Below are 20,819 nucleotides of genomic sequence, written 5' to 3' on the forward strand. Positions count from 1 at the left end.
GAGGAACGTGGTTCCAAATTAAACTCTTTTACTTACTAAATTTGACTCAGTGCTTGGCTCTCAGCAGGGCTTTGTTACAGTACTTCTTGTATTGACACCTTTTACTTCTAGAAAGAAGATGCTTTCTATTTCAAACGGCTCTTCTAAAAGCAAAGTAGCCTACTTATTTCTAACTTAACATAAAGTTGTTGCATGGTCTTCTGGGATGATGGGATGTTCACGCAAGCTTGCCTTCCTTCCTCTAGGCGTTCGTTGTGAAACATCTTTTGGAGTATACCCAACAGAGTGAGTCCAACCTGCAGTACAGCTTGTTTTTAGTTTTTGGCATCTTTATGACGGAAATAGTGCGATCTTGGTCCCTCGCGCTAACCTGGGCTTTGAATTACCGCACGGGGGTTAGACTGCGTGGAGCAATCTTGACAATGGCATTTAAGAAAATTCTGAAGCTGAAGAACATCAAGGAGAAGTCTCTTGGAGAGGTAAGATGAGCATCATTTTGGAAATTACAGTCTGAACAGGGATATACAATATATTCCTTTGAGCTCTGCCTGAAATCTAAATAAACTCTTACGTGTATTTTTCAGCTCATAAATGTGTGTTCCAATGATGGTCAAAGGATGTTTGAAGCTGCAGCAGTTGGCAGTTTGTTGGCTGGCGGCCCTATTGTGGCCATCTTAGGAATGGTTTATAATGTGATCATTCTGGGTCCAACAGGCTTCTTGGGCTCTGCTGTCTTCATCCTTTTCTACCCAGCAATGGTAGGTTGCAAAGAGTTAAGACTTGCTTCATTTTTATTAGGTCAGCCGTGTGTAGTTCTGAATAGGTGGTGTTGAAATGTGCTAGATTTAGCCTGTTTGTGGCACTGCATGTTATTGAAGGTGTTTCTAAATATGGTATATAAAGCAGAAATTAGGAAATGGGAACCTCAAAATTATAAAATTAGAAAATGGAAACAGGAAAGCTGATAATCTCATTGAGATAGATGTTTAGCTAAATTAAACTGCAGAATGCTGTTTAGTATTAGCTGAGGTTAGGAAGACAAGGGCCCAGCTTGTGTACAGAAGCTCAGTGTTGTGGGAGCACATCGCTCCTAATTTAACAAAAGATGTTAAAAAGCAGTACATCTGGAAGAGGGTGTTCTCCATTAGTTACTCCTGCCTCTGCTTAGGCTGAGCTGTGAAATAGGCTTGTTCAAGCTAAAATCTTCTTGCCTCTAAAATGCTGTGTAAAGCTGCTGAAGGTGTATGTTGCTATTTTCATCATTCAAATTGCAAAAAGCATGGAGGCTGAATACTGTGAGGTCCAATTTGGTTCAATTTATCTGGCCAACAGTAAGGTTTAAAATAATGGGAACTATATTTTAGAGAGGAGAATGAGGAGTGGAGTTTTATCTTCTTTTGCAGTTCTTTTTACCCGTCTTTCTCTTTTGATGGGGACTTCAAAGGAGGTTGCAGGAGTATGAGGAAGGGCAAGGATCTGAAAACTTCTTGAAATAACATGTTGGGTTTGAATTTCCGACCAGGAATGCAATGAATGTAGGAGTGGCAGATATGTAGAAACGTGAACAGCCATACATTTTTAGATTGGTTTAGTAAATATGTTAGAACTCTACCACCTTCGTACAGTACTGGCATATGGTCGAGATGAATCTGACTGTGCAAAGTACAGCGTGCCCTTTTGCCTTATGGGAACAGGTCAAAAGGTTGGCTAAAATAGGTCCTGCTGTTTGTTTGCCATGAGGGTCAACTTGGTGTGTCCTTAGGTTAATGTGTTTGTAGTCTGTGTTTCAGAAAGTTTAACAGATCTGGTACTATTCAGTGTTGGAAAAAGCACACACCTTTATTTTCACAAGTTTTATTTTCGTTGAAACTTGCTGTCATGAGTCTAGTGCTCAGTGAAGGTGGGATGAGAGGATATGAGTAGTGTTTCTAGCCAGACAGACTTCTATGTTAGAACAAGTTGCCTTGCCTCATCCCTGAATCCCGTTTTGAGATTCAAAATTGGCTTTCTCTGGTAATTGGGAGGAGTTAAATGTGTTTGTTTTTTTTGAGTTGCCATTAACATTGCATGATGTTGTCTTCTGTTTCAGATGTTTGTGTCACGCCTCACAGCTTATTTCAGAAGAAAATGTGTATCAACAACAGATGAGCGTGTGCAAAAGATGAATGAAGTTCTTAATTACATTAAGTTCATTAAAATGTATGCCTGGGTCAAACCGTTTTCTCAGAATGTTCAAAGTGAGTTCACACAATCTGTAAATGTTCTGTTTTGTGCAGATGCCCCATTTCTGCATTCTTGGAGATGCCTCCAAGCTTAGTACCACAGATGTTGTTGTGCATGTAGTGTAATGACCCTTTCATCCTTCAGGTTTTCTGTTTATTATGCATGATGGGTTGGACAAACAGACCTTCTGAAGTTTCACCTTCTGGCATAATGATGTTTGTGGCTTGGCACTGACCATTAAAACTTTGTTCCATTTTTTTAATTGTTTAATAAAAGTGCTGGCTGCTCCATTTTAAAATAAAAAAGACCTCTATTCTTTTGGAGATTTACAGACCATTATAGTTTACTTCTTTGTAACTGTGGTCTTTAGGAGAAGTTATATAATGTGACAAATGCTAAAGTGTACAGTTAAACCTCTCTTACTCAGTAACTATAGTGGCTGTTACATGTGTTAACCCCCAAATCATGCCTCAACTGTGCTGCTCCTATTGATATTTCTAGAAATTCGTGAGGAAGAACGTAAAATCTTGGAACGTGCAGGCTACTTCCAGAGCATCACTGTGGGTGTGGCTCCAATAGTTGTAGTCATTGCCAGCGTGGTGACCTTTTCTGTCCACATGATCCTTGGCTATGATCTTACAGCAGCTCAGGTAACGCCTGCAGTGTTGAAAATACTCTTTACAGTATTGCTACAGTGGCTTTTCTGCTGAGCCATTTCCCTTCGTTGTACTCTTTGCTTTGTGGCTGTGCCTGTGTGGCCAGGCTGTAGCCTTCCTCACAGAGGTGAACATCTGGCACGTGTGACAGCAGCAGATGTGAACTTAGAGTTTGCACAAAACGCTCTCAGTGCTGTTTCAGTCCTGACCTTCCCCTGCACAGGTTTTGAGCTGAATGTGAGTGCTTCTGTTTCCTTTGCAGACAGGGCATTGGCATTACTGATTGATTTTGTTTTATGGTGTGCTTGGTTGCAAACAGCACAAATGTCTTGCAGCAGGATTTGGACTTGGGTCTTCACAAGTAATGGGGTAATGCAGAATTTGCTAGCTGATGCTTTTGGCAGACTGCAATCACTGAAGATGTCTGTCTTGGTCTGTTAAAAAACACTGGAGAAAGAGTTGAGTACATCTATGTTCTCTGGTGTTTGAGAATATGTTGAATATTTAAATGGTTATTCTTGGACTGTAGGCCTTTCCTATGGCTTGGAACTGTTGCTGTGACTTTTCAGCTTTTAGAAAGTTGGAGCTATTAGTAGATCAGATCCAAATCTGATTCTCGTCTCATTTTTAGGCATTCACAGTGGTCACTGTCTTCAATTCAATGACTTTTGCTCTAAAAGTAACACCTTTCTCAGTGAAATCTCTATCTGAAGCATCTGTTTCTGTTGACAGATTTAAGGTAAGCAGTCATTTAACCTTGCAGTTTTAACTGTAAGTGTGGTGTGTTGTGTGTGCATAACAAATACTAAAGGAACTCTTGGAAGGTGATGGATCATGCACTCCAAATCATTTGGTTCTGCAAACGAGAAATCAGTAAAAGAATATTGGAAGTTTAAGATAATACCAAAGGAAAATTTTCTTATTTAATGATTTAGGATTTTGGTGCTGGCCACTGTAAAAGAATGCAAGAGTAGGTGGCTCACAGTATAATAATACTTAAAACTTGCTTTCAGTACCATCTGCATGTAAAGACAGTACAACGTGTCTGCAGTGAAATTTCATGTTTTCCTAATGAAACACATCTTGGAAATGTCATGTGTTACGTAGGCGGCTTTGCACAAACCAGTAGAGTTTTACTTGTAGTCATGGAAAACTGAGGTTTTGTATTTCCAGACCAGATTAAGTGATTGAACTCTACATGAGCAAAATACAATTGTGATCTGATGAAATGGAATCTATGGCAGAAAATTTAAACCCCTTATAACAAACAATCCTATCTCATCCTTCAGTCCCTATGAAGTGAATACATTGTGTGTACTTTACTATGAACTCAGAGGACAGGCCTTTATTTTATCTTCTCTTGAAGACAATAGTGCATTGCATGTTGTAGAAATGTCCAGATAGGGTTCCACAAACATTGGCAGATGTATGGATTCTGTGTGATGCATTCATGAAACAGACCTGAGTGGTTGTGAGAAGAATGGGGTCTGAAAACTGTTTCTGAGATCCCATTGCTTTTGAGCATTTTTTTCCATCTTCTGAATCACCTTAAATCAGGCTTCCTTAAATCCAAATGCACTAAAGGGAGTTGAGGCTGGGGGAGAGGGGAGGGGATATTGTGATATCTCCCAGTTTGACCGTGAACAGTGTGGTCTGTGTAGGGAGTGTAAAACAAGGTGAGAACACGCTAACAGGATGGTAAAAATGTAAGTGATTTCTTGTCTCTGTAACTGAGTATGAGCTTTCTTACGAAAGTATGATTCAGGCGTAGCAATTGCAGAGTAAATAAAGCAAGAATTGAGAAGTCTTTAATGACAAAAGGCTTCTCAGTTCAAAACATAAATTGTGCAAGTGGAAAACATTTTATCTTGTAATTAAACTGTGTGGAAAAACCTCTTCCTAATCTGTGTTGATTGTAAATACTTATGGATGTGGTGGAAAACATGATACAACGGACTTGATGGCTTACTTCTTATCATCGAGCAGCCCAAGATAGGTCAGCTAAATTTGTATGAGATGTCTTTCTCCCAACAGAAAAGTTGAAACGTAAAATCTGATGTTAAAAGTCATTCCATTTCCTTCCATAATGAGTTTGTATGCAGGCCAAGTGAGTTACTTTCCCTTAAAGTGACCTTTCCAACCCATGTATTCTACTCATGTGTTTTTAATCTGGAAGTTACAGAGCTGCAGTTCCAAACGGTGTTAAAAGAATAAGCCCCTCTCATACCACATCCAGAATATTGCAGTTCTGTAGAAGTCTTAGTGTATCTAAGTGCTTCCACCACATCCAGGAATGGCCCGGCCACTTAGCAGGCCTGGAGTTAGTTTACACTAATGAGCTACCTTTTGCTCTTCAGCTTCCTCCTGCTATATAGCCTGGTGTGTTTTGCTGCGTGAGTGTGCCATAGGCTTGTCTCCCAGTCTTGATCAGGTGTCTCATCTTTACACCTCTCTCACAACTCCTATCAGAGTTTATTTCTAATGGAAGAGGTTCATATGATAAAGAAAAAACCAGCCAATCCTCACACCGCGATAGAGGTGAAAAATGCTACCTTGGCTTGGGACTTCTCCCACGCCAGCGTCCAGAGCTCACCAAAGTTGACCCCCAAAGTGAAAAAAGACAAGAAAGTCACCAAAGGCAAGAAAGAGAAAATGAAGCTGCAGAATGAGGGACAGCAAGCTGTGCTGGCAGAGCAGAAGGGCCATCTTCTGGTGGACAATGATGACCATCCTAGCCCCGAAGAGGAGAACAAAATCATCCACCTGGTTAATCTCCGGCTTCAGAGGACTCTCTACAACATTGACTTGGAGATAGAGAAGGTAAGAGAAGAAAGGAGGAAAACTGAGCTTTCAAAAGGCCTCATTTTTAGCTGCCCCTTGGAATAGAGAGCTGCTTCGCATGAAATGGAGCGTTTTGCTTTTGTATGCTCCTGTAATATCCATGGCAACTGCAGTATCCAGGATGCAGTGTCTGATCTTGATGTAAACAGCTGGGCCATTTTAGCAAACTAGATCTCTGCAAACACCCCGTGAAACAACTGCAGGTTATAAAGCTTTCCCATTGAATGGAAGGGTTTGCTGGGTTAGCTTTCAGTACAGTATACGAGCCACTGAGCTTAAAGAATCAGCAGGGCAACAGCATTATCAGTGGGGTATTGGTGGGTGGTGTATTCCTGCAACAGTTTGATAATTTTACAGGGTTTCAGCTGTACTGTGGGTGGACATTTTAGGTGATTAGGTGTTCTAATGGAATGTACCAGCGCTTCTCATTGAAGAATTTCCAATTTTCTTCCTTAAGAATTTTTGTATAGTAGGACGACACAGAAATTTTCAAGAATCTAGAAGCAGTTGAAGTCCTTATTCCAGGATGGGTAAAAGCATGTAAAACATGAAAGAAAAAGCATTGAGCTTCCTACATGACACCTACAAATACAGAAGTTTTGCCATCTAGCATTGGATATAGTAGAAATGGAATAAATGCATTTACAAGATACCTACTGTTAAATTGTCTTCTGTAGTCATACGAGTAGAGGGATAGTTTAAACTATGAAAAAAACCTATATTTTAAACTTCTGAGAAGGATGCATATAGTTTAAAATAGCCTTGAAAAATGAATACACAGTTACTTGAAAATGAAAAGGCTAATTTTCTGTCAGAAACTTGTAAATGAGAGTAGGACAATAATGTGTTTTACAAGTGGCTCATACCCTTTTGTCCATTTTACCTTTTTTCACGAAAGGAATAAAATTACCTTTCATGAATTCATTGTTTAATGTGGGTAACAACCCACTCATTTTATTGCAGAGAAATGCTTCAAAGTTACTGGATTTTAGCCTTTTCTTGGTACATGTTTCTTAGAGAACTGCATCTTATAGGCAGGGAGTTTTCCTAGGCCCCTATATCCTAAATTCTCCTTTTCTTTCAGTCTTTGCCTCTTTGTCTTTCCTTACCACTCTCAAAAGCATCTTGGTGTATTCTGTTCAGGCAGGTCTCAGTGCTTTTGGCTGAGTGAAACATTCTCTGGGCTTGTATCAAGCCCAAAAGGAAGCTGATCTTGAAATATGTTAGTTTTTATCTGTAGAGTTGATTCAGTTTTAGGCCACTGTGGGATACTATTCACCCTTTATTGTTTCAGCGTTAAAATACTGTCTTTCTCTGTTCTGTACTTTTTCAGCTGTCATTAATGTCCAGCTGGACTGAAGGTAGTCCAGATTCTGAAAGGGATGGAGAATGTAGGAAACGATTACCATAATTTATTCTTTTTCTGTCTAGGGAAAACTTGTTGGAATTTGTGGCAGTGTGGGGAGTGGAAAAACATCACTTATGTCAGCAATTTTAGGACAGGTGAGAAATTCTCTTTTCACTACTTCTGCTCTTCATTCTTCTACTCCCTTGTACTCTGTAGAAGGAAGTCTGTTCTAAACATGGAGTAGCATAGTGTCACACTTTATCTTTAATTTCAGATGACCCTGTTGGAGGGTAGCATTGCAGTAAGTGGAACATTTGCATACGTGGCCCAGCAGGCCTGGATTCTCAATGCTACACTTCGGGACAACATTCTTTTTGGCAAGGAATATGACGAAGAAAGGTTTGTCAGAACTGTTTGCCGATTTTCATGAAAGCTTAGTGATTCTTAGGCCAAGCATTGGAGAACGTAGTGCAGAGCACACTGCAGTTAAAGCCTGTGTATCCTTATAGTCTGTCTTTGAGACATAAGTCTCATCTAAGAGCCTGCCTCCCTTCACACACGGTTGCTGTGGCTGATGGCTGTCAGTGTGTCTGTATCTGCATTGAGAGCTGTAGCTCATGCTGGAGGACTGTCTGATTCTGTTTTTAGCAGCTGCTTTGGAGCAGCACTGAAGTGTCATTTGCGCTTGCTGTCCAGACCTTGCCCTCTTTAAACACAACTGCTGATTGTAATGTACTGGCACCTTCCACGGCCCTCTCACAGCAGGGACCTTCCCTGTGGCCTGTGATAGCTATCTCTGGATAGAAACTGTCTCCTTACTTGCACTGTATTTCAAAAGTAGGTGACTGATTATTATCCTCCTGGAAATCCAAGGCAGATAATTTGTTTTAGGCTGCTGGAATGTCTGCTGTTAGTGTAGGAAGTGACTGTGCTGTACTAGCTAGATACTTGCCGGGGGGAAACCAAGTGTTCTTACTACCTATCTAATTGTTCTGTAGGTACAACACGGTGTTGAATGGCTGCTGCCTAAGGCCTGACCTGGCCATCCTTCCAAATGGGGACCTGACAGAGGTACACATTTTTCTTACAGCAAATTAATAGGTAGATGGAGAAAAGCAGGGTTCTGTTTGGTAGATGACTGGAGCAAGGGGAACACCAGTCTGGTATGTGTGCTAGCCAAGCTGTTCACTGCACCTCCTGGGGCTGAGCTTAGCATTGCAGGCCCTGGGCTACTCAGAGCTGTGTCATGCTTTTGACTCAGATGTTGGCAGTTCGGGAGTTATTGTGCCTTAACAGCACCTATTTGAACTTGATTTAAGCTAGCTAAGAAGAAAGCCTGGGTCTGTAAATACAAAAAGAGTAAAATAAGCAAAGAAGTACCAACACGTTTTAAGCATATTAACCTTGAGTTTAAATCTCTTAAGGCATTTCACAAAGAAGTGGACACCTAAACCAGAATATATATATATAAAAATAATATATTAATATTATGCGGGGCGGGGGGGGTGTGTATGTGTAAAAAAATGTTATGGTCTTCTTCATTCCAGTCACCTCTTGAGTTCTGAATATCTGTGTTGCCTGGTGCTGTAGTCATAAAATGATGAGTGTGTGCAATAACGGGTGTGTGTCTGCACAGATTGGTGAACGCGGGGCTAACCTGAGTGGAGGACAGCGTCAGAGAATCAGCCTGGCTCGAGCCCTCTACAGTGACAGGAGCATTTACATCCTCGATGATCCGCTTAGTGCCTTAGATGCTCATGTTGGAAATCACATTTTTAACAGTGCAATAAGAAAGCACCTGAAGTCAAAGACTGTCCTTTTCGTCACTCATCAGCTTCAGGTACTACACAGAATTGTACTTTCTTCCTTGGAATTCCTTGAACTATGGTTTGGTCATTTGCCTCCATACTGGAAATTACTATGCCCTGACCTGTTACAGTACAACCTATCCATCTATAGGATGCGTGGTTTGTATTTACAAACTTTATACTTGCAAATATGCTCTGAGAACAATCTAATTCCTTATTTGATACCTGTGCTGCTTGGTGTCTGATCTGGACTGGTAACATTTGGCTAAAGAAAATTGACCAGAGAAATAAACACCTTGTTCAAAAACACTTCTGCTAATTTTCTATAACGCTAATTAATTACATTAAAAAGACTTAGGTTTGGTGTCGGGAAATTAGGATGGATGTAGTCTTCTGTGCATAGAAGTATTAATACTTAGTATATCATTATTTGCAGTGTTTAAGTATCCCGAATTGTCTTCCATAACAGATTTGTTTTGATAGAATGTAAAAACTTTTATTTGTGGATGGTGAGAGTAATCCTGACACTGTAGACAATGCAGGACCTTTGAAAAACAGATGGCTGTTACCTCAGAGGAGGTGTATTGTGTGCAAATGTCTATAAATCACTGAAAAGGATTGTGTGGGAGTGTGTCTGGTCATTGGACATAATGATAGAAGACTTGTTCTTACTGCCATTTTCTCCAGTATCTTGTTGACTGTGATGAAGTGATCTTCATGAAAGAAGGCTGCATTACTGAGAGAGGAAGTCATGAGGAACTGATGAATTTAAATGGGGACTATGCAACTATTTTTAATAACCTTCAGTTGGGAGAAACACCACATATTGAGGTACTTGTTCATTTTAAAGTGCTCTGAATTATGATTTTTCTGATGAAGTGAGCCAAATGCCATGTTGGACGACAAGTTCACATGGTCATGTGTTGATCTGGCCAGTAGATTTCCTGTAGAGTAATCTGTGCTTTGTTAGGGTTCATATTTAGGGAATGTGTAGTAGAGGGGACAGACAAGGAGCTCATGAGTTGAACATGAAAGCAATGTGTTGTTTCCTCTGACGCTTAGAGCCAGGAGTTTGTCTGTCTATTGTACACCTCACTTCTTAATTTACCTCCAGATTAACACAGATGTGGACCAACCTTTGTCTGAAAAACTTCTTGCTCTTTTGTTTTCACATACTTTTTCACATAGGATGTAACAGATGTTGGAGAAGCAAGGCAACTTGACAAAAGTTAGATGTGATAGTTTTTTGGAAATGTAGCTGAAAATGCTTTTTTTTGAGGAAAAAATAGTTGCTTGACACTGGTTCTGTTATGAAACGACGTCTGTAAATGCAAACTTAGATTTGTGCTCTAATATTTTAGTCAGTGGCAAAAATGTAAATTTAGAAAATAGCAAAAAACATTCAGTAGGAGGTGGATTTAAATTTTCAGCAACTTAATTTTCCCCACCTTTCTCATTTTTGCTTCCTGAAGTTAGTATTTGCAGTAAGCAACTTTGCTGCTTTTTATTTAGTGCTGATTTACTTCTGTAAGTCTTGTGTGCATTTTCTCTTGGGAAAGCACAGCAACAGTTTTTTTCATTAGATGAAAGGCTCTTTATTGGCAAGTTGCAGACATTTTTTTAAAAAGTAAGTTTCTGACAAGGTAGCACTGAGGTAAATATACAGATATAAAAGGTGCTTGGTGAGATTTTCTTCTGGGAGATGCTAGTGAAAGAAGCAAAAGAATGTAGTACATTCCTCTGCATATCTTTTCTGAGGCATGAAGATTATAGTTCTGCCATTTTAAGATTAATGTCAAAACAGTTAACATGAGATTCTCCAGTCTGCATTCTTGGCTGGCCTTGACTCTATCTCTAAACACTAGCTCATCGAAAGAGCATTAATTTGAATTCCTGATGGGATAAGGAGAAATGGATGGTAAAGTCAGAATCTGTGTGGTCTGATGTGTGTGAGAGGTCTCTTCTCACGTGTGGTGTGGGAAGAGGACCCTGAAGATGCTGTGTAGGGGGTTTCAGCTAATGCCAGCTGTCTCTGAATGGGTAGTAAGAGGATAGCTGAATTTAGAACAGTAATTGTGCATGCAGTTCAGTGTTTGGACATTTCATTTCTGGAAAATAAGTTAACTTGACTTTGTCCTTGGAGACATTTTGTGAGAGCTTTCCTGCATGAAGTACTAGAGAGTTTGGGTGGAAAAAAAGCTTTGTAATAAAATTGTGAGTTATTTTTACAAGGGACAGGAGGATTGTACCTTTCTCTCGGTAGTAGGGATGTCACTCCTCTATCACATATGCACATAGTGTCACTGATTCTGGAAATGAATCTTGCACACTACCAGTACAGAGCGGTAGCAGTTCAGGTTATTAGAGGAGGAGAATTTAATCTACCAGAATTGGCAGTCATCTGTAACAGCAGCAAAATTAATATCCTCCTTGATATGAATGAAAGTCTGTCTTTAGGAGGCAGCTTATAAAAATTTTGGGTTCAGATATAAAAATGCCAAAGCAAATGACTCTGGGTTTTTTAGTGTCATTGTTTTCCTACAGATTAATATCAAGAAGAACACAAACAGTTCACTGAAAAGACCCCAGGATAAAAGTACCAAAACAGGGTCTGTGAAGAAGGAGAAAGTTGTAAAGAAGGAAGAGGGTAACTATGTAATCAGATTTCTGGCTTGTAATTATTTTATACATCAATAAGCTCAAAATATTTGCTTTCAAAATGTATTATAAATGTACCTCTCAAGTCCTGGGCACTCAGTGGTGTTGATAGGACACAGGCAGTGGGCAAAGAACATTAATTAATTCATTAAACATGAGTGCCTGCACAGTTTTTTTGAGTTCAATCAGGCTGCAGCTGGTCAGGTGCCATCAGCACAAAGGAGCCTGTAGAACCTGTCTCAGCACACCACCTCTCCCTCCTGTCGTAAGAGGGCAATGTGTATTGCTTGGTATTTGCAGAGTCCTAGGCAGGACATAGCATTAATGTATGAAGAATTGGAAGATCTGACCTCTGTTTTGTGGTGTTCTCGGTCCAGCGTTAACTTTGAACTTCTGCAGGGTTTAAAAAGCAATAGTAAGGCTAATACCAGCCTAATATTTAAGTCTGTGCCTATTATTTCACAGACATACCATGACATGAGTGATTCTGCAGAGGAAACGTGACCTTTTTAAAAACTGTTTGAACCATTGAGTTCTGTGTATTAAGTTGTCTGTTTCTGAAAGTACACTGTACAGTTTGGAAATGATTGTAGTTTCATGTATGTTCACAAGCTTCCAGAAGTTTCATGAACAGCTTTCTTTTCCTCACTCTCTTTTGTTTCACAGGCCAGTTGGTGCAGTTGGAAGAGAAAGGCAAAGGCTCTGTCCCCTGGTCTGTTTATGGTATCTACATTCAGGCAGCTGGAGGCCCCTTTGCATTCCTTCTCATCATGGCACTGTTTGTGCTGAATGTGGGCAGTACAGCTTTTAGCAACTGGTGGCTGAGTTTCTGGATCAAGCAAGGCAGTGGAGTAAGATAAATAGCTTTTCAACTCTCTCATGTCTAATGGGCAGGGGGATTGCTCTCCTAGACTAAAGTGTTCTTATGAGACCAAATGGTGCTTCCTAATTTAAGCAAGTTGTAAGGCTTGTTTACACCCCAGGAGGTGGTCTCACTAGAGAGTTCTTCTCCAAGAATAAGAGAGCTCCATGAGAGAGAGAGACATAATAGCTCATGTGGTTTTATACTGCCCTCTTGTTCCTTATTTTGGTTAGTCTAAGAAAAGGAAGTGAAAATGTGAAAGTTGCCAACAAGCTGTAGGAAGAATTACTCATTTTAGTGCAGGTTTTTGTTTGAACGTGACCTTACATCTAACAGTATAATCTTGTTAAAGCATATAGCTTTAACTCAAATGACTTTGGGTTGTTGCTTTGAAAACAGTGACCTGGGATGGCTTGGGACTTCTCTCGCTCCAGGGGCTTTGATTCCAAGTCTTGTTGCATTTAAAGATTTAAATATATCTGCAAGTTATTTTTTTGAGTGGGGAGGGGAGAGCAAACTAATAACCTCAGAAGAAATAATGAAATACAAATGGTCAATAATATTAACATAAGGAATGAGGTCTTGAAACATACTTAAAGATTAAAAAAAAAAAGAGACTGTATGGTAGTGTGACAGTAAAGAATTTACTGCATACTGGCAGAAAATAACTTTTTACGAAGACAATGTACAACCTATCCAAGGTGAATATTGCTGTGTAATAGGAGTGATGCTATACAAGCATGTGTTACTGTTCGGAACACCACAAGAAATGATAAGCATGAAATAAGAGATTAGGAATCAAGTGAAGTAGGTATTGGTATTGTACCCCTTGGCTATAGATCTGCAAGTCAAGTATCTCTGCTCGGGAGAACTTTCTGAAGTCTTCAGTGATCACTGAAGTACTTTATTTAAAGAAGAGGTGTAAAATGTGGGGAGGGGGGAGCAGAGGACAGTTAAATGCTTCCATGTGTAATGTGTATGTGATCAATCCTTGTCTTAACTATTCACTGGTACCTTGCATTTTCTGCAGAACACCAGTGTGACTTTGGGAAATGATACTGTCATTAGCAACAGTATGAAAGATAACCCTCACATGCATTACTACGCTGGCATCTATGCACTGTCTATGGCAGTTATGTTGATCCTGAAGGCTGTTCGTGGTGTTGTCTTTGTAAAGGTATGTGCCAACGCTGCTGTTCTTCTTACTCTCCTCCCTGCCCCTTTTGCATATTGCTGTCACTGTAGTTCTTCTGGTCCCAAGACAGATTTTGAATGAGAGGAAGTCAGATCATGGATTGTGAAGTTCCCATGAGTTGTCTCTTGGGGCTTCGCCATGTTTTTTGTTAAACTTCTGCCCAAATTAATAGCTTCTTTCTACTGGTTGGAAGATGAGAATGCAAGAAAAAATCTTATGATTTTTTTCAGAGAGAAAATGAGAATATTATTTTGGTCCCCAGGGGAGGGGCAGTGACAAGAAGGCAAATATCCTTTCATAATGCTGCAATGTTTTCTGCATTGTCAGGGAACTCTCAGAGCATCCTCAAGGCTCCACGATGAGCTCTTCCTACGGATTCCCCGTAGCCCCATGGAGTTCTTTGACACTACACCCACTGGACGGATTCTCAACAGGTTTTCCAAAGACATGGATGAAGGTATCTCTCACTATGAGCCGTAAATTCCACATTCAGACCTCTGAGTTACCTCCTTAATACTCACCAGTCTTCTGGTGTAAGGGTGGTGGTATCCTGTATCTATTGCCAAACTTGTGCTGGTATTAAGGCAGGAATTGGGATATACCTAGTTATGGTTTTAGAAGGCAGCTGATACTTCAAGTCTGTCTCTTCCTTTATAAAGAAGAAAACATGCTTTTGTACCTACAAAATGCTTTTGTACTGCACATGGACTCTTAGCAGACTCTCGGCAGTTAATGCGGGGGCAGCCTGGAGTGTCAGGGTGAAGCTGATGTGCAGCAAAGGGATTAATTAGGTCAGAGTTGAATCAGTGCTGGTTCTGCAAGTGGGAATAATTGGAAACACTACCAGCATCTCTGAAGATAAAAGCACGCCTAATGAAAATGTATGTTTTTAATTTGAATAAGCCATGAGAAATCACTGTCCTTGTCAGTGATGTACAGCTGGACTGAATTGCTTTACATAGGTTGTTTTAGCTTTCTGTACTCAAGATCTTCCTCTTTTCCTTCCAACTTTCCCAGTTGATGTTCGTTTGCCATTTCAAGCAGAAATGTTCATCCAGAATGTCATCCTTGTGTTCTTCTGCGTGGGGGTGATTTCAGGGGTTTTCCCCTGGTTCCTGGTGGCAGTGGGGCCCCTCATTGTCCTGTTCACAGTTCTGCATGTGGTGTCTAGGTAAGTGCACCAGCTGCTCTGACTAAAGGTAGAGATACTCTGATGTGTTCATAAGGACATAGGCTTCTTCAAGTATACAGGCATCAAGGTAGTGGTTAGCATACCGTGGTCCTACATGTCACTTAAAAGTGCTTCTTTCCTTCCAGAGTCTTTATTCGAGAGCTCAAGCGTCTGGACAACATCACACAGTCTCCATTCCTGTCTCATATTACATCTAGCATCCAGGGCCTCTCCACAATCCATGCCTACCACAAAGGACAGGAATTTCTGCACAGGTCAGTCTAGATATCTATCTAGGAGTGGGTGGAGCACAAAGCAGGATGCAACAGGTTTATGGATTTAGTAATATATAACTGATAGCATGCATTGGTTCTAAGAGTGAAAGTTATTTTTCAGAGGAAAAATTGAGGGAGAACAAGGAGAAGGGCACAGAAAACTCCCCAGTAGCCATCTGGGGAAGAACAGTAGTGGGGTCCCAGGTGAATGCCCTACTCTGGAGTTCTCTGCAGTGTAGCAGGTGGCAATGTAACGGCAAGGTCAACTTTTTGGCCACACTTCTTCCCTAGTGGTATAGAGTTTTCATCAGGTCCTGCTCATAATTTCTGTTGTTTTTTTTCCTCTGTGTGATGGTATTGGCATTGGTTAGAGCATGCTAACAAATGCTCAGTGTGTGTGTTGGTGAGCTGTTAGTCTCTGTGCACACATATAATTGGATAGCGTTTATTGAGAGTTGAAGTGATTGTTAGCCACCTTGTGCACTGTACTTGGTTTTTGTTAGTATAAACTAAGATTTGCAATAGAAATGTTAGTGAGGGAGAGTGAAGCATTTCTCCTGTGAGCGATAGTTGCTTCCCACGAGAACCTGCCGTAACAGTATCGGGCATTGTAGGTGCAAGGTCATGAGGCCAACAGCGTGGGAGCAGAGGAAAAATTGCCACAAACTGGAAAGACACTACTACACTGGCTTAGATGAAAGGCTGCAGAAGTGCAGAGTCCCTTAGCTTTGCTGGGGCTAGAGCACTAAGGCACTGTGCACATTGTGCAGCATTGATGGGTGTAAAACTGAGCTGGGTGATCTGAAAATCTGGTTACTGGCTTTGTGAATCTCTCAAACATCTGCCTTTAAATATGCTTTCTCAGCTCTGCAGTATCAGGACTGTAAATTAAGTTGTTACTGATGTGTTTTAATTAGTGCCACCTATCCTATCAAAACTTACTGTAACTTCTGTAACTTTACTTCTACACTTGGCTATATAATAACACACTCTGTGCATATACTAAGTACTGCTGCTGTTACTCATGGAGTAATTCGTAGTCATTGAGCATCTTCTGGAAGGTCTTGGATAGGTGAACTTGTGGTGAAAGTGTGTGTAATGTCCTGAACTGTGATTCACCCCAGTGTAATTCATTGTTGTACACAGAAACTTTGTAATTTGGTTTCCAAAACTTTGGGCTAAGTAGATTTCCGAGATGATTCAGGAAAGTTTGTAAACCCTGCTTTCATGTCCTAGTTGGAGACTTGATGTCAGTGACAGACTACTCTTCCCACCCTGAATTCTGATACTGGAATAGGTGTTTAAGTAGCTCTGCTATTTGTAGAACATGGGGCTTGAGGAGGCCTACTAACCTTACCTGTGTTTGTTTCAGGTATCAGGAGCTCCTGGATGACAATCAGGCACCGTTTTACCTGTTTAGCTGCGCGATGCGCTGGCTAGCAGTGCGACTGGACATCATCAGCATTGCTCTTATCACGACCACTGGCCTTATGATTGTCTTAATGCATGGCCAGATTCCTCCTGCCTATGCTGGGCTGGCTATCTCATATGCTGTGCAGGTGAGTATGTCCACATACCATTATATTTACTTTCACATTTAATGGAGCTATTGCTAATAAGCGAAACTAACACACCATTGAACACTTCCCTTACTGCAGTAGAATGCAAGAGGATACTGGTGCCCCTTTTGGTAATGAAGGAAAAGCAATTCAGAGTCAGGACCTTTTGCTAGCAGCCACATTACAGATTGTGAGAAGCTGGGTGCTTAAGGCTATTGTTCTATGGAGCTGCCTCCTTTTAAATCAGAGAATGGTTTTAGTTGCAAGACACCTCCAAGATCAAGTCCAACTCTTAACCCAGCACTGCCAAGTCCATCACTAACCCATGTCCCTCACCACCACATCTACATGTCTTTTAAATCCCTCCAGGGTTGGGGACTCCACCACTTGCCTGCTCCAGGGCTTGACCACCTTTTCAGTCAAGAAATTTTTCCTAATGTCCAACCTAAATTTCCCCAACATAACTTGAGGCTTCTCATCCTATCACTTCTTACTTGCGAGAAGAGACAACCCCCACCTTGTTACAACCTCCTCTTCAGAAAAAAAAACATTTGACATATGCTGCAAATGGCAATTTTCCTGGATATTTCCAGCAGCTGGATGGATGGTACATCAGACACCTCCCAAACTGATGCCTTAATGTGTTGTCTGTGGTATGTTTTCTGAGCAAGCAGCAGCCAGGCATGCAGCTCTGGGGGTTTGGACAGACGTCAGTGCTCTTAGAGCTGTTGTGTGGCCTTGCCTGCCTCCTCCTGGTAGTACGGTGGAATTACAAAATTTAGGTGGCCAATATCTAAAGCTGCCGCTTGTGGGAAACCTTCCTGAACTACAGGCTCTCCAAGCCATTAATAAATTATGGTTATTTGAAGATTGAACATTAACTAAAATTAACTTGCCTTAGGCACCTTAGCTATATGATGCCTAATGCCAACAATACTTGATTCAAATATCATAGAATTGTTAAGGTTGGAAAAGACCCTTAAGACTGACTCTTAAGCATTAACCCAGCACTGCCAGGTTCACCACTAAACTGTGTCTCTCAGCACCACATCTACACATCTTTTAAATCCTTCCAGGGATGGGCACTCCGCAACCTCCCTGGACAGCCTGGGCCAGGGCCTGACAGCCTTTTTGGTGAAGAAGTGTTTCCTAATGTCCAACATGAACGTTGACACAACTGGCACAACTTGAGGCTGTTTCCTCTTGTCCTATCGCTTCTTATTTAGGAGAAGAGACTGACCCCTCCCACCTCACTACAACCTCCCTTCAGGCAGTTATAGAGAGTGAGATCATCTCCCTGAGCCTTCTTTTCTCTAGGCTCAGCAACCCCCAGTTCCCTCAGCTTGTCCTCACAAGACTTAGGCTTTAGACCCTTCACCAGCTTTGTTGCCCTTCCCTGGACACACTCCAGCACCTCAGTGTCCATGTAGCAAGAGGCCCAAAACTGAAGACAGTGTTTGAGGGATGGCCTCACCAGTGCCCAGTACAGAGGGACAATCACTTCTCTAGTCCTGTTGGCCACACTATCCATTAAGTTAATCTCTTAATTCAACAGTAAGTCACAGCTCTGTAAATTTGTCTTTTTCTCCCATCACTCCAGTTAACAGGGTTATTCCAGTTTACAGTCAGGCTTGCTTCAGAGACAGAAGCTCGTTTCACCTCAGTGGAGAGGATTGATCACTATATCAAGGTAGGACAATAATGCATTCAGCTGCCTGTTGTAAAATTTTGTGTTCCCTGTTACGTGGCTGGCATGAGAGAAGACAAAGCTGGCTGTAATCTACCTTAGTGCAGAATGTACCTCTTCGACCTTGCACACACATTACTGCATGCACTGTAGTAGTGTGTTTTATGAAGCATGTGTATAACCAGGATGAAGGCCAAAAGAGCTGGTGGGTTACTAAACTTAGAAGCATCACTTGCCTGAAGTTACATAAGGGTATTGAAAATTTACTGATAGTCTTTGGAAGGGTGGAGTGTGTCAAAGGGGTAACTGGGAATCAAGACAAGATTTTACAGTAAAAGGGTGGTGTTCTGGCATCCTTCATTCTAAACCTAATGGAACTCCTTTACTTAAACACAGGTAACTGTTTGTTACTTTATCTACATGTGATTCTACTTCCTCCTAATATGTCTACTTCTTTTTCCACAGCTATTTTATATAACATATTTCTATTTGCTTAAAGTCAAGAAATTACTCTTACTGCAAACATGAGAAATATGCCAGGCTAAATGCTTCACAAGCTGCTCTGATTGTTCTGATTATCTGGAACCGTTTCTTCATAATTAGGATTTGTGTGCAGAACTGGGTGTAGGTTGGTAGGGAAAGTGTAGTCAGGAGAAGACCACCTACTAGGTCTTGTCTTTGAGATGAAAGGCTGTTTTACTGAATACATAATACACATTCCCCCTGAACTTCAGTATGTATCTATTTGGTAAATCTGGGCTATGTAGTAGATGGTATTTCTAGGTTTTATTTTCTTTTTAGTTTATGGATTTAATACTGAAGAGAAAAAAATTAAAACTTAAAGCTGCCTACTCCCCCAGTTAAATAAATCATCTTGTGGCATCTATGTAAAAAATTTCTGTGTATGGAAGACTTGGTGACCTCAGAAGCTGACAACTGTCCCAGATACTGCCTGGTATCTCTCACTGGGCTGAGATGGGTTTATCACTTGCAGGCTTTCAGTGGCAACACCTATAGTTGTAGGCTGGGCTTTTTTGGTGTGTGTGTGTTTTTTTTTTTTTATTCATTTTATATCACTATTAAGCAACACATTCTGTGATTTTTCTTATTTGGCTTTCTAGACAGCCATTTTATTATGAAACTGTAAAACTAGTTTGAATCTAAAATGAAGGGGTGGGTGAGCAGTGAACCATTGTGCAGGTTCTGTGTCTTACCAAGTCCCAGACTTGGCTTCTTCCAGTGCAGGCTCCCAGGTTGCTGTTACAAACACCAAGCTCAAAGCACTGGAGTACAGTTGTAGCAGATCGTGTTTTTTATCAGACCCTTGGGACACAATTAATCTGTCTCTAGATGATGCAGGTGTCCACAACTGACACAGTCCCTGTGGGATCTCTCTGTAGTCCCATGCAGGAGATGACTGACTCCAGAGGGTAATCTATTACCTGTTCTCAGTGTTTGTTAGAATTCAAAAAGTGGCACTCCAGAAATGCTGCCTTCTCTGTAGTGACTGAGGAGTTGTCAGGGCCTGGTTAGGTTGGAGATTCTTACTTTGTATGTGTTTGAAGTTACATGAGGCAGAACTTCTGCCATTCTTTGAGCCTGATGGTGTCAAATATAGGAAAGTTACCTTGGCTTCATTCTAAACATGCTATGAAGGCAGATGCTTTCAGAGGCTTTCAGAGGTTCTGCTTTTCTCTTTAATCTGCGAACTGCTTAATGAGGGACCTGTTAAGGAACAGAATAAAAGAGCAAAAGAGCAAGGGGGAAGGGGGATGATTGACTTCATGCTTAAATAGAATAGGTGAGAATGAGGAAGAGAAGCAAGAAGGTGGCATTTGTATAGTGTCATGTGAGCATTCTCTTCTGTGTCAGAAGGATTAGAGGTGACCCTGGCAAGGCATAGCAAATGAGTTGCAGAAGTAGAGCAGATTTTGCATCCTGAAGCATCCAGTCTTTGAAGTGCCACAAAACTCACTGGGATTGTGCTTACAAAATACACAAAACCATTGACAAATTGACAAAAAACATTGATGTGTAGGAGGGTCAATGCCATTATTGAGGCAACAGGAGAGGAACAGTGTGGTTAGTTGTAACACAGCAAACTATCTTGAACCACTGAGCCCACATCAGCCACACAGCTCATCATAAAGCTGCCTTTAATGGATATGGGCCAGGTCTGCAGGGAAGAGCTCCTAAAAAAACTGATAATTTTCCTTTCTGGTGTTTGTTTACTGGAAACTGAACATCTGGTTTTGTTTTGGTTTTTTAAAGACACTTTCACTGGAAGCTCCTGCTCGAATTAAGAATAAAACTCCTCCTCTGGACTGGCCACAGGAAGGTGAAGTTGTTTTTGAAAATGCAGAGATGCGGTACCGAGAGAACCTCCCTCTAGTCCTGAAAAAAGTGTCCTTTACCATCAAACCAAAGGAAAAGATTGGTATTGTGGGAAGGACAGGCTCAGGTAAGGAAAACCACGAAGCAGAGTTGAATCGCTACTTTTACAGAATGAGAATAGAATAGAATAGAATAGAATAGA

At 41.0% G+C, this 20,819-nt stretch overlaps 1 protein-coding gene across 1 annotated transcript in view; it reads left to right on the plus strand.

The window, feature by feature from the left end:
* Window positions 1-20,819, plus strand: part of ABCC5 (ATP-binding cassette, sub-family C (CFTR/MRP), member 5) — a 47,274-nt gene that overhangs the window by 21,268 nt on the left and 5,187 nt on the right. The window contains exons 5-24 of the mRNA XM_008943097.1: window positions 246-479; window positions 585-758; window positions 2,090-2,237; window positions 2,725-2,873; window positions 3,511-3,618; window positions 5,349-5,699; window positions 7,152-7,223; window positions 7,343-7,467; window positions 8,067-8,139; window positions 8,705-8,908; window positions 9,564-9,707; window positions 11,421-11,523; window positions 12,201-12,385; window positions 13,427-13,573; window positions 13,919-14,048; window positions 14,609-14,762; window positions 14,909-15,037; window positions 16,410-16,596; window positions 18,197-18,286; window positions 20,555-20,744. Coding sequence (XP_008941345.1) covers window positions 246-479; window positions 585-758; window positions 2,090-2,237; window positions 2,725-2,873; window positions 3,511-3,618; window positions 5,349-5,699; window positions 7,152-7,223; window positions 7,343-7,467; window positions 8,067-8,139; window positions 8,705-8,908; window positions 9,564-9,707; window positions 11,421-11,523; window positions 12,201-12,385; window positions 13,427-13,573; window positions 13,919-14,048; window positions 14,609-14,762; window positions 14,909-15,037; window positions 16,410-16,596; window positions 18,197-18,286; window positions 20,555-20,744 — 3,097 coding nt within the window. The remainder of the gene's footprint in view (window positions 1-245; window positions 480-584; window positions 759-2,089; window positions 2,238-2,724; window positions 2,874-3,510; window positions 3,619-5,348; window positions 5,700-7,151; window positions 7,224-7,342; window positions 7,468-8,066; window positions 8,140-8,704; window positions 8,909-9,563; window positions 9,708-11,420; window positions 11,524-12,200; window positions 12,386-13,426; window positions 13,574-13,918; window positions 14,049-14,608; window positions 14,763-14,908; window positions 15,038-16,409; window positions 16,597-18,196; window positions 18,287-20,554; window positions 20,745-20,819) is intronic.

This window comes from Merops nubicus, unplaced genomic scaffold (assembly GCF_000691845.1).
Source record: "Merops nubicus isolate BGI_N331 unplaced genomic scaffold, ASM69184v1 scaffold22736, whole genome shotgun sequence".
Taxonomy (NCBI): Eukaryota; Metazoa; Chordata; class Aves; order Coraciiformes; family Meropidae; genus Merops; species Merops nubicus.